The sequence below is a fragment of the Camarhynchus parvulus genome, chromosome 1A (genome assembly GCF_901933205.1).
Source record: "Camarhynchus parvulus chromosome 1A, STF_HiC, whole genome shotgun sequence".
NCBI lineage: Eukaryota > Metazoa > Chordata > Aves > Passeriformes > Thraupidae > Camarhynchus > Camarhynchus parvulus.
Genome location: NC_044586.1, coordinates 32,145,065 through 32,158,554, shown reverse-complemented (window position 1 = coordinate 32,158,554; position 13,490 = coordinate 32,145,065). Strand labels below are relative to the sequence as shown.

General features: G+C 35.8%; 1 protein-coding gene across 1 annotated transcript in view; it reads right to left on the bottom strand.

Moving 5' to 3' along the window:
• Nucleotides 1-469: 469 nt before the first annotated feature.
• PAWR (pro-apoptotic WT1 regulator) overlaps nt 470-13,490 on the bottom strand; it is a 72,238-nt gene continuing 59,217 nt past the window's right edge. The window contains 3 exon segments of the mRNA XM_030960144.1: nt 470-3,059; nt 7,553-7,657; nt 9,018-9,165. Of these exon segments, the coding sequence (XP_030816004.1) occupies nt 2,973-3,059; nt 7,553-7,657; nt 9,018-9,165 (340 nt within the window). The 3' untranslated portion in view covers nt 470-2,972.

Sequence of the window (13,490 nt, the reverse complement as noted above, 5' to 3'; positions counted from 1 at the left end):
TCAATTCCCTGATAATTGCTGATTATCCACTTGCTCTCTTTATGTGCAGTCTGCAGCTATGAGTGAAAAGGAGATTGCCCTTAACGATTCTGCTTGTGCAGAAGAGAACACTTGCTTTATAGAGCTGTAGAAGTTAAATCAATTCACCTTCTGTAGAAACAGCACTGTAACCTTCTTGCTTTTCATGGGAAGGTTGATACTTCTGCTTTGAACTAGGAGAAAAGATTACTTCTATCTAATAGATGGAAGGATACTCACTATTACCTGAAGCAAAAATGTATAGTGTAAATATCCAGATTTCTCTCTTGTGTGTCTGCATACGCAAACACACTTGAAAACTCCAATGTGAATGCAAAACTCATTTTAGCAGTTCAGATTGGGAACTTCACACCACAGAGGACAATTCCAGTTAGAATTTTAGAGAGACAGTATTAATTCTCCTTTAAAAACAGCAAGTACTCAGCCTGGATTAAAAAGAATTTTGTTTTATTTGAACAACAGCAAACAATCTTTATTATAAAACATGTATCTTTCACCTGCAGTAGAAGAATCTCAAAATCATTTTTATAATCTGAAAACAAGTATCATCACAACTAGTCAATGTTCAAAACTAAAATGAATACTCAGTTACTCATAGGTTAATGATGTTTAAATTTTTTATACACATAAAATGGGTATTTTCTAAAAATCACTCTGCATTATGATTATGAGACTGTTTTCAGAGGAAAACTCAACTACCACAAGTTTTCCAGAGCAGAAAAATCACAACTAGCCCTGAACAAGAACATTACATTAGAAATCCAGAAATTCTGCCAAATACTTCTGTCAGTTTTATGTACAAGTTAAAAAAAATTCTAATTCCGGCATTACCGCTGCCAAGAAGAGGTAATATGAAGACAGGTAACTTTTGTTTATGTTCTTTGTTGCTGTTTTTCTTTGGTTTAAAATGTACATGAAACACACTTTATGAAACATCTCATTTGCTACTTCATATTGCTACCTGTGTGTACTGCAGTATGCTTAATGTTAGGCACTTCCTAATGCTCCAATGTTTGACACTCCATGCAGCATGTGGGCACCTGCATTCCCCACCTGGTACACAGAGAAGGAAATCAGATGTTCTTCCAGAGAAAGTTTTGTATTTATTCAAAAGGCATGCATCTCAACTGACTTTATTATGTCTTTAAATGTGCAATTTCATGGAACTTATAAATTAAGGGACTTCTTACTGTTTCAATAATATTACAAGCAATACTCATTGGCGTACATTGTAATTCAAAGGGCTTATACAAACCCCCTATACCATTTAACCCCCTGAGAAAAGGTTTTAAACTGGTGTTCCATGGAATCTCATCCACTGTGAAGGAAAACACTGAGGCATCCTGGACTGAAAGTGTGTTGAAAAACACTTTAAAGCTTTGGAAAGTTTTTCCTCAGCAGAATGCACAAATGCAAAATAATCTATCCTATATCCAAAACAATTCGAAATGTAACAATAATAGCTGGAATTTTAAATTTGAGAAACACTGTCATTAAATGCACATTATGAAAAACAGTTTGCAAATCTGAAAAGGCAATTGTTGTTTATATTTCACATATATATTAATATAACAATACTGTTATATTGTTATATTAAAGTTGCTTTTAAGTTTTAAGGTAAAAAGAACTATATGTAACTTTCTGACATCAAAATTGTCCATAAAAAGCCTGGACTCTTTGAAATGTTTTCATTTTTAGTGTCTTTCCTCAAAGGGTATGTACATTTAATCTGACCAGGAATGAAAAATGTGCTGTATTAAGATCAAATAAAGTACAAATAATTTTTAGTCTAAATGTTAACTGAGGTCTGTGATTAAAGTCTAAGGAAAATTTTGTCAGCTATCATGTTACAGAAGAATCCACACACAGTCAAACTGGATTGTAACATCTAACCAGGCACTTTTTAAACAACTTGTTAGTTTAAAATCAAGGATAAAAATGGGGTTTGTATACCATTTGATGTTTCAAAAAGGCACAAATCACTAGTATACCCCTCTACTTCATCACATACAAAAAAAATTCACTCAGCTTAAAAAAAAAACCAAAAACTTGTATGGGCTATGATCACTACAAATTTTAGGATGATAACAAGAAGTGTCTTTGCTAAGATGAAAGCTCCAGGCTTTGACTGAATTCTCAAAACAGCAAACTAACTGTCTGATTGCAAACTTGCAATTCATTGCTAAAGCAAAAGCCATAAAATAAACTGCAGTGCACAACTTCAATGTGATTCTAAGAACTTATTAATGCTGATACACGAGGTGATTTATTTGGCTTTGTGGTGTTTTGCATTTGTTTGTTTTGCAGTTTTTTAGTAAAACCTTCCCCTTCTGACAGAATACTGTTAAACAGAAAAAAAATTGCTACTCTCTACTATTGTCAATCTTTCAGACACAGTAAAAAACCTCAACATACAAGAGTTCTAGAGCAAGTCATCAATCTGCAAAATGTTATACATCAGTAATAAGGCATCCACTTTACAGCTATTTGAACAAAAAAGGAAGCATTTCCCAAAATACATATCTTGAATCTGTGTAAACAAAGCTCATATGTATTGCTTCCATTAATTTCAAAAATATACACCCACATGGACTGAAAATGATCTTGATGCTATGAGTTTTAGATTACTGTAATTTCTGCAGCTGTAATCTGAAGATACAAAATCCAAATATTTTTGAACTTAAAATTTTGAAACATGTTGGAAAATTTTAATCATGCTTATGTGAAAAGAAAGCTAAAAATTCACCCCAAATTTTATGCCATTTCATTGAACAAAGGAGAAAGCACTATGAAAATAAACATTCATCTGGTTTCCTAACAATAAATACAAAGACAGTTATTATAAGGTACTGCAACACAGGAAATATTACTATATTGACCTTAGTGTTCAATCAGTAGTTTTTTAAATCTTTCCTCATTGGTATCTGAATCTTCTACCTTGTCAGCTGTCCAACAACTTTTAAGAGGGTTTTGTTTTCTTGCTTCAATTGTTCATTTTCATCTTCTATATCATCTAGATCCTGTACAAGAACAAAGAAAAATAAACACTTCTCAGGATGGAAATGCAAACTCTCAATTAGTAGCAGCAGAAATTTAATATCTTAGCTCTGAAATGAGGAAGCTGGAACAGGGAAGAATTAGCGTCACAGTAGGTACCCTTAGAAATGTTAAACCAGCCTGTTTTGAAGCGTTACTATAATTACAAAACATTAACATTATATTTCTAAGCACCTTAAATAGAAACATGTTCAAATCAAAGCTACAGCAGGAATTAATGCATAAAGAAACCAAAATAGAATGGGGGTGATTATTTTTCTGGCATAAACAGAGAGTGTATTAATCAGCTCCTGTTCCTGCTTTCCCCAATTGCCTGTCTGCAAATATGGCTCCCATGTATACACATCACTGATTATTACTGCAAGAAATCCTGTTTTGTGTACTAAGTATCAAAATTTTCAAAAAAGACATGCCAGTTCACTTTTTTCTTGTGGAACAAAAAATAAAAATGGACTTTGTACCTTTTGTCTGAAGTGCTACTGGAAGAACAGACAGCGTGCACAGAGTTGTAATGGGTGCTCAAATAGATTGCTTTCACAGTGTTTGAAAATGTTTGACACACACAAATGTTTGTGTCTTTTCCACTAACTACCATTTTTGTCAAGTTCCCATTTCACTTCTTCACTCCTAACAAGTCTTTTCAAGCCTTTAAAGTGAAAATCAGTAATAATGACTGCTTAATACAAACATTACTTCAATAAAGGTAATTTTCATGTACAAAAATCTCATGCAAAAAACAGAATGTGAACTAGAAAAGAATGAAGAAACAGAAGAGTGATGTCAATAACAGGATTTTAAGGAGAAAAATGAAAGGTGGGCAAAGGAAAATGAACCAGAATTCTCATTGGAGATCCTATGTGTTTTTTGATTCAAGACTGCCAAACTGTCCTCTTGTCTTAAGCAGTAAAGAGAAGATTTTTCTCTCTCTTGGCCCTTTAATTTGTTATGCAGTGTTTGACATACAAAGCCCAGGTTTTTATTTCTTTCTCAGTGAGGCTATTCCAGAATAGAGATCATCTGTTCAATTGGTATAATGAATTTTTAAAAGCCCCTTCAGTTTGCCAAGCTAAAATTCAATAATCAATAATTTGCAATTCCTTTATTTTTTTCTAGAGTAGAATCAAGAAATCACTAGCAGAAATTTCTCTTTGCCTCACAGAAGTAAAGCTGCATCACAGTATGAACCAATTCCAGAAAAAGCATTTGACCACTCCAACATAACAGATACAAGTAACTTCAATACCTGAACAGGGTAAGTTTTGGTGGATAAATGCTAAAAATACAATTTAGTAGAAACAAATACACTTTATAACCTCTTTTGTGCAACTTAGATTAATAATCAGATAGATGGAAGGGATAACATATTTTCAATAAAGCTATTTATTTTTAGTTTGGTAAACATAAAACTTGTATTATAAAACTTGCAGATTGAGCCATCTGATAGCTCAATTAAGGCTTACATAAAAACCTCCTGTTTAAAATTCTAGTATAATACACTCAAAATAAAATATTAAAAGTTTGTGAAATGTTTATGCTGCAAAAATAACATTCCAGAAATTACTACATGTAAAAGTTTCTTGAATATAAGCCAAGAAAAATAACTGCTTTAAGGATCTACACAAAAACAGTGGGTTGCAAGATGGAGGGGATTCTGTCACTCTGAAATTTAAAGTTTCTTATTCAAAATTATAACACTAATTTATGCTTATTAACAAAAAAGATGCAATAGCAGGAAAGCTCGAACTTCACATACCAAAAGAACTGATAACTATACAATTCACATTAATTGGACTGTAAATTCTCAGGGACAAACTCTCTCCAAACACGCTTTTAGCTACACTGACATCTTGGTAAGGTCAGAGATGACTAAGTGTAAATTAATTGACAGCTGAACTTTGCCTACAAAGTATTCAAATATTTTGAGATGCCTTTCACACATTTAAGGGCATTTTATGAAGTAATTGTGCCTTTCTTAAAAAGAACATGGCAGACACACCTTTAATGTCTAATATACTGGAATGAGAGAATGCTGTTTATAGGAGAAAGCCTTTTCTGTTCCTCAATATAATTGCACCTCATATCCTTTAAGTATCTCTGAGATGTACTGACTGAGCTCAGCAAAATGATAATGTCACATTATATAAATATACTCACTTAAAATGAGAAAAATTCTACCAAGAAGTTCTCACGATTCTTGGAAAAAGTTTTTCAAGAGCAACACAAGGTCTTTGCCAATCGGGATGCATCTGTGTTTATGAACTGACTAAAACTTCTAGAAAGAGCATTTTGCTAAATATGGACTGAGCAGTCAGAAAGATACACAATAAAATGGCCTTTTAAGAAGCTATCTAGGGTATCTGATGTGACATTCTTCCCATACCTGCACATGTTAACATCCAACAACTGTACATTTTGATGAACAGAAAAGCTGGAGGAGAACCATTAATGCGTAGATGGTCAAATTTAGAGATCCCTATTTAGGCTGCTATCAGCAAAATCTTTTAAGACGACCTCTACACAGGCTCACTAAATAAAGTTCAGTCTCAGGACATCCTTTTATCTGAACAGAAGGCTGAAGATCGCAGCTGTTCTTCCATGAAAAGCACCCAATCCTGGTGCTAGGCCTACAGAGGGACACCCCATCAGATGGTGCTAGGCCTACAGAGGGACACTCCATCAGATGGATGTCCAAGTGCTGGCTCTCATGTTCTCAGTTATGATAATAAATCTGAAGCAAATACAACTGACATATTAATTTCCATAACTTTCTATCATGATAATGATGTGATATTTATGCAGCTTTTCTTAATTTTTTAAACATTTTCTCTTTCTGAATCCACATGGATACCCAATATAGAAGCAATCAAATTCAACAGCTAATAAACAGGACTGCTTTTGTGTTAATGAAAGCATCGCTTGAGACATGAGTTCAAGAAGACAAATAACTATGCTGATCATAAAATCAAAAGGCAGCTAATTCATCATTAAGAAAAGCCTAAGAGACACAGACATAAATAACTTGCACTCTATTGAGCAAACAGACAATATTAAAGGTATGAAAAATGCTGACCTGATGGACCAAAAAAATCCCTTCTCTTCTGTGTTTAAAAGTATCTACCTAGGGAGCACCAATGAGATGGCTTTGTAGATCTCATGGAAAGGTAAAATTTTAGTCAATATAAAACAAAGTTGGTTTTGAAATGACTTTATTCAGTTTATGTTTTCTTCCATACAACAAGTACAAACTGCCCTTGTACTTAACACAGGCAATGCACAGACAGTGCCTAATTTTACTATGGATGTTCAAAGACAGTTTCTAGTTAAGACACTCGATGGATTTCATTTAGGACATCACACTTCAAGTATAGCCAAAAAAAACCAACATTGCTTCTGGAATATCAAACCTATCAAAAAAGCTGTGGTCCGAAACCCCAAGATTTCAGTCATTTAGGTTCTTTCAATTTGTTCTTTCCAACTTTGAATCAGGAAGTCAGACATGACCAACAGTATTAAATAGCTTTGCCATCCATTATGCAGAAGGAATGAACACCTGCCTCAATTGTAATAAGGCCAATAAGCTTAGATGTGACAGATTCTTTGCAGAATGAAAGAACTGCATGAAGAGCAATGCCTCAGTTAAAATAGAAATCTCTCTAAAACCAACACCACCTCATTTCTCCTACAGATCAACTTCCAACTTTCTCCATATAACAGCCAAAATATGTGTTTCAAAATAATCTCATCTCTTAATTTTCTAGGTTAGTTTGCAACCTTCTGAATGTTGTTGTCCTTTGCTACAAATGCAGAGCTGCAAAATGTACGTCTGACACTCTTCATGCCTCCCTTTGCTGATGGATTCACCAGAGCCCTATCTACACTGGACTAGTGGAGAGGCATGTATCTCTAGGACATCAGGACTCCACACCTCAACCAGGAAGAGCAGGATGAGGTCAATAGTACACCCTATGAAAGAACTCCAGTTTGCCCTTAAAACTGGTGCAACTTTTTTTTAATCCACTTTAAAACTTCTTATCCTGTCCTATTTCCAAGCATGTCTCACTCTTCTACCCCTCCTCTCCTGCCTTCACTCTTGCCTGATGTTACCTCATGTCTCCTGCCCTCTGTCTTATTCTGCCTTTACCTGGGATCAACACTAAACAATATGAGAATGTCTGTCAAAACATAAAGAGCTTTTGGTTTTATAACCTTGCTTTATAAACACTTAGAACAACAAGGAATTGACCAGACTTAGGGAAGTTACTCATGACAAATCCAAGTCACCTTAGAAAGAAAATACAAATTACTGACATACCTCTTGAAAAACTACACAAATACAAAAAATCCCCAAATTAATTATTTTCTGACCTTGCCCACTGGATGTCACCTGAAGAACACAATAGAGAATGCAGACACTTATTCTGTCCTTACAGAGCCACGTAAGAAAGTATTTGCTTACTCTGTTTAATAAATCAATTTCTTCTTTCAGCTTTCCAATTAGTTCCTCTTTGTCCTGTGCCATCTTCATTAATCTTGCATTCTCCTGTCTTTCTTTTGCAAGTTCCTATAACCAGAATAAAGAATGAAGTAGAAAATGTAAATTCTCGTTTTAAGAGACAGTTTTAAGTTAACACCATCTAAAACAAAGAAAGAACACACACACACACATATTTATCCATAATTCCTTTCCTACAGCAAGTCAAACCCATATCTTCACGTCCTTTTACATTTCAAGGAGCTAAAGAATCACATCTAAGAATATTTTACAACAGCAAATCTGTTTGGTTTGATTCAAGTGATAATGTTTTAATTTATATTTAACTTAAGCTTGAACACAGAATTGGACAGGGGCCCAAAACAGAAGAAGTAAATGTAAAGTATGAGCTCCCAAACTACTGTCAGTTGGATTTCTGTTGTTGATTTTTTATAATACCATTATAATAAAATGGTATTATATATATGGTATTATCTTCATTAACAAGAAATGAAGACTCACTTTTAAATCTGTGGGCCTGAATGTGAGAAAGAATGAAAATGTTCATTAGGAAAGAAGGTGCTTACATCTTCTTCTATTTTTTTTTACTAGCAATTAAAGTATTTCAGAAAGAAGATGATTTAGAAGGGAGGATTATGGTATACTTTACTCAAATGAAGATTCCTCAAGTCTTAAATCAAAAATAGCAATTTCTACAAAATACATGTAATTTTCCCCCTTTCCAAAAAAGACCTATTCAAATTGTGTTAACTTAGTAACTTTCACCCACACGATTCAAGAATATTTGTGAAATTACCCACAAAAAATCCACTTCAGAGGAAGACAGAGAAGCCAGTAATAGATTACACAGATGAAATTATTTAGCAAAATACTGGCTTAGGCGAAAAGCTCAGCTTTAACATTATTACATTCTCCCAAAACTGTTTTTATTGAATCAGTATGAAACAATGCAAACCATTTTAAATATGTGTTTTGAATGTTTACAGCTCTAACAAACAACTAGATAGCAGTTAAATTTTACAATACTTCAGTATACTAAAAAAATAAACCAACAAATAGATCAGAAACCAGCTTGTAACCTTGTGAACAGCCAGTGAGCTCCTTCTTCCCCCAAGGTATTTGCTCTGTGTTGGTGTGTCACAAGGAGGTACACAGGAGAAGTACACAGAGAACTGCTGGCTCTCTTAAGTGTATTATCTTTGCCTTAACTATTTCTCACTTAAATACCAAATGAAAACTAAACATCTGTGATTTTAAAGTTCACATTCTTCTCGGTCAGTCTGACTCTTTGTATGTTTTTGTAGACATAACTATCTGTACTTCAAGCATTTTGCATCATTTCTATGTATTTTACCTGCAAATTTCCCCAGGGAATTTCAAAAGTACTTCATTTCAGATGTATGCCATAGCAAGGTTAGTTGGTACGTACCCTTTCAAGCTCCTCAATCCTCTTCTCCAAAGAGTTACTTGGTAGGGAACTCCCAGAAGAATTTGCATCTCTGCTGTATCTGCCATAAGCTGTCCTCTCTGGTCGGGAATATCTGTTTGGAGCATCGTCTTCTGGTGCATTGGCTGTACTGTGAGGGGCAGAGCAAAGCACACACCTATTTACACATCTCACAAAATGGAAATGAGAGCAGTCACAGAAGAGCTCTCCAAAGCAGTCAGCAGGTCAGTCTAATAAACTGCAGAGAACATATTCCACAGCTCTTGTGTGGCTGAGAACTCACTAAATTCACTGCCTCAGGGATTCAAATACTTGGATAATGCAGCTTTCATCACATGGTAATACACCATAAACACATACTTATCCTATTTTTCAAGTTTCATTAACTATGCACATTAAAAACCAAGCTAAATGACTTTATTTCAAGAACTAAATTGCCACTACAGAGTTTAAACCAAGAATCTTTTTAGCTAGATGAAAACATAAGGGATGAAAAAACAGGTACACATGCAAAACATAAGAAGAATATTGACTAATTTTTTGGGAACTATGGATTTGGCCCGTAAGGGAATGGAAAGTAAACTGAAGTGAGAAAGTGATGTGACCCAACAAACCAATTTTATGCCATCTCCAGATATTTTACTTCAGAACTTTGGTACAGAGGAGTTTGTCAGAGCTCCACTGGCTGACACTCACTCCTTAAGTGGTCCCTTGGGACCACTTAGTCTAGATTACATGTCTGTTTATTAAATATCAGTCATGGAATCAACAGATAAGCACTGCAAGTGCACATAAGCTAGGTTTTTTTTTTTAAGCATGCAGGGTCTCCATTACTACTGGCATGTAAAAAAATAGTACTAATTTAAAAATATGCATGACAAGCCAAGCATTTTTCAGTCACAAAACTAAGTGTCCTTCCCATAGCCATTTTCTTCCTAACAGTAATGTTAGTCACCTTCAATGAAGACTCTAATGAATAACTAACAACAACAGAACAGAGGGCCCTGAGAACAGACAAAGAGACTCTCCCTCTCCAATTCACCAAAATTACACTTCTTAGACTTAAAATATACAAACTGCCAAGACAAAACCAAAAAACTGAGATACTCAAAAGCCACCTGGATATGGTCCTCAAAAATCAGCTCTAGGTGGCCCTGCTTGAGCAGGGGACTGGACAAGATTACCCCAGAGGTCCCTTCCATCATCAACCAGCCTGTGATTCTGCAAAATCACACAGCTGAAGTATGTATACACTGGTGCTCTAGACCACTTAGGAAAAGAATGAAAAGCATTATGAGCATCCCTACAACACTTCCTTTAAAACACAGAAGAGTATATGATTAATGTGTTCATTTAACAATTTTGCATTTCATAACTCTAGAAAACCCCTGCTGACAATATGCAGATTTAGATGGATACAGTGCAAATCAAAAGCAGGAGTATCTGGCAAAGGGATGTCTTCTCGTGGATATAAATATTCTTTTGCTCCAGTATGTGTGAAGTTTCCAAGACACACTGACACAATTGTAAGGAATTTTGTAGCTTAATGTTATTACCATATTTAGCACTGTTTATTCTTCATCCAGAAGATTTTTTATAAAACATTTCTAGGACCGGATATGCATGTTGCAACATAAGACAAATATTTAAACTTAACTCTATAAATTCTAGATTATTGAGCTTCCTAAAAGACATGTAGTTTCGTGCTGTTAATGTCTCAAGGAGAGACCACACAAAAAAAAAGTCTCAACTTTTCATAACTTAAAGATGAATACTTTTGCCACTATACTGAAGTATTTAAACTCAGCTCCAGTGAGTGATATTGGCAGAAGCTCCTAAACAAAGATTAGAAGTTAGAAGAAAGAATACCTGGACAGGAAGGGTTTCATTAGAAGAATGAAAAAGAAAATGCTTTAATTTTCAGGGTTTTTTTTTCCCTGACACTCACACTTGAATTTCCTCATCCATTCCAATGGGCAGCAGACCCTACTGAACACATTCCTTTGCATTGTAGGAAAGTACAAAGAACATATCATGGAGGCCTCTAAGAAATGGGATTTTAAAAAACCATTTAAGAAGGCATCAGTCCAAAACCTAACACAAGGAATATAACAGATGAAAAGTTCATTATTTGGGGTCTTATAACCAATGGCTAGTACACAGCAATGGCAAAAAAGTACTATCCGTGACACAACAGAAACATCTTTCACAAAGAACGGAACTTAAGTCTTCAGATGCAATGTCACTTCATGAGCGTTAAGGGAGAAAGAATCACAGAATCAGAATACGCTGAGTTGGAAGGGACCCATCAGGATCATTCAAGTCCAGCTGTTGGCCCTGGACACTCCAAGAGTCACATGTGCCTGAGAGCATTGTTCACTTCTTGAATTCAAGACAGGCTTGGTGCTGTGACCACTGCCCTGAGTGCCCAATCACCCTCTGGCTGGAAAACTTCTCGATACCCAACCTAAACCTCTCCTGACTCAGCTTTATGCCCCTCCCTTCAGTCCTGTCATGGATCACACATGTCAAGGTATCTGTACCTGACCCTCCTCTCTCCCTCACAAGGAAGTTGTAACTGCAATGAGGCCTCCCCTCAGTCTCCCCTTCTCCAGGCTCAACACACCAAGTGACCTCAGCCATTCCTCAAAGGCCTCCTGCTCCAGTCCCTTCACCATCCTCGCTGCTCTCTTCTGGATGTTCTCTAAGAGCTTGAAGTCTGTTTTATATTGTGGCACCCAAACCTGTCCCCAGCACTCAAGGTGAGGCCACCCCAGTGCAGAGCAGAGCACGACAAATTACAAGGTGTTTTTCTGGCTATACTTAAAACAAAAACAATATAGCAAAATCAAGTTTGACTCCTCTTAGAGAGAAAGAGAAATTTTGGTTTGACGTTCCTAGCTATTTTCTTTACAATAAAATCAGTTATTCATACAGGGACAGGTTTAAAAGCAAGGTGAAATATCTCCTTCCAACACTTCTCTGATTCTCTCAATGTCTTTCTAAACCACTGTCCAAACTGCCATTTCACCCAGTGAAAATCACCCTGTCCAAGCTGTATTTCAACTATGACAGGTTTATTTTTATGCTAGAATCTTATAACTATACCTGATTTGGAAACTCCTAGCTATTTATGCCACTGCAATCCGGTCAGTTGCTAACAGCTTTTCTGGAAGAAGCAAAGGACAATTATTTCTAAACAGGGCACCTTGGCTTTCTGTTACTTCAGACCACTTAAACCAAATTTGTGACTGTCAGAGCTGAGCTAAGGAAAGGCAGTCTTCCTTTTCTACAGCTGCATTCCCTAGGCTCCTGCACTTTTCCTGCCTCTGGCCTTCAGGTGAATGGGAAACTACTCAAACCACAAAGCAGCAATCAAGCAGCCAAGCAAAAGGAAGCCCTCAACTTGCAGCCACAGTGGCTCCCTGAGGCAGCAGCTTGCCCAGCTGCATGAGCACTGGCCCAAGAGGGAGTGAGACCATTAGACAGACCATCAAAACATTTTGCAGAAATAAACCCTACTTGTTTATGCCTTCTCATAACATCAGCAGTGTCTCAAGAAGAGCTACAAAAGTCAAGAAAAACTTCTTTAGTGACCTCTGTCTAAAATAAAATGCTCATATCTGCAAAGCAGGGGTCCTAAGGTAACAAGCTAGATGAGACAATGCTTCCAAAGCCAGCCCTCACTGTGGAACTCCTAAACACAGGCAAGCAGGCATGTCTGGGCACAGCATTATGAAACAGTATTTCACAGCTGTGTTTTTTTTTTTTAATTAGTGAGATCAAGGTTAGTATGATGGAAAGTAAACTGTTATAGTTTAAGTTTTATAATTATCTAAAAACACTGAGCAAGGCAATTTCAGAGCCCCTCCAATGCACTTTCTGAAGCACTTTCTTTTTTATGGTCTCTACTTCCCCATTTATTTTTCAACTCTTACATGAAAGATAACCTCAAGTATGATGGAGTCTTTTACAATTACTGCTAAATAGTCTCTACCTCTAGGGTTCCATGTCAATGTGCTGTACTATCCTAAAAGAGGGGGCAAAAATCCTCTCTGACATTTTGACTGGAAGCCATAAAACCATACCATACTGTATTCATTTCCAATAGTAAACAAACTTATAAGGGGAATACACTTCTGAACCATGAAGAGATTTTAATCTAGCTCTTTCTGTAAACTAATCCAGTTGATCTGTCTGATTCAAGAACCATGCAAAAATCTTTAAATCCCAATCTGCAAGGTTTGCTTTACAATTCTTTTTTTTTTTAAGAATCTAAATTGGTTCAAAAACTAGTAGACAGTCTTTAAGTAATCTGATAGAACAAACTTTCTGTGTTTATTAAAATACTCCTATGTCTGCATAAATATCTTGCATTACTGTTACTTGCAAACATGCCTTTTAGTTTACAAAAGAAACATAATTCATGTTTACATGTAGATTAGACTCAAATAC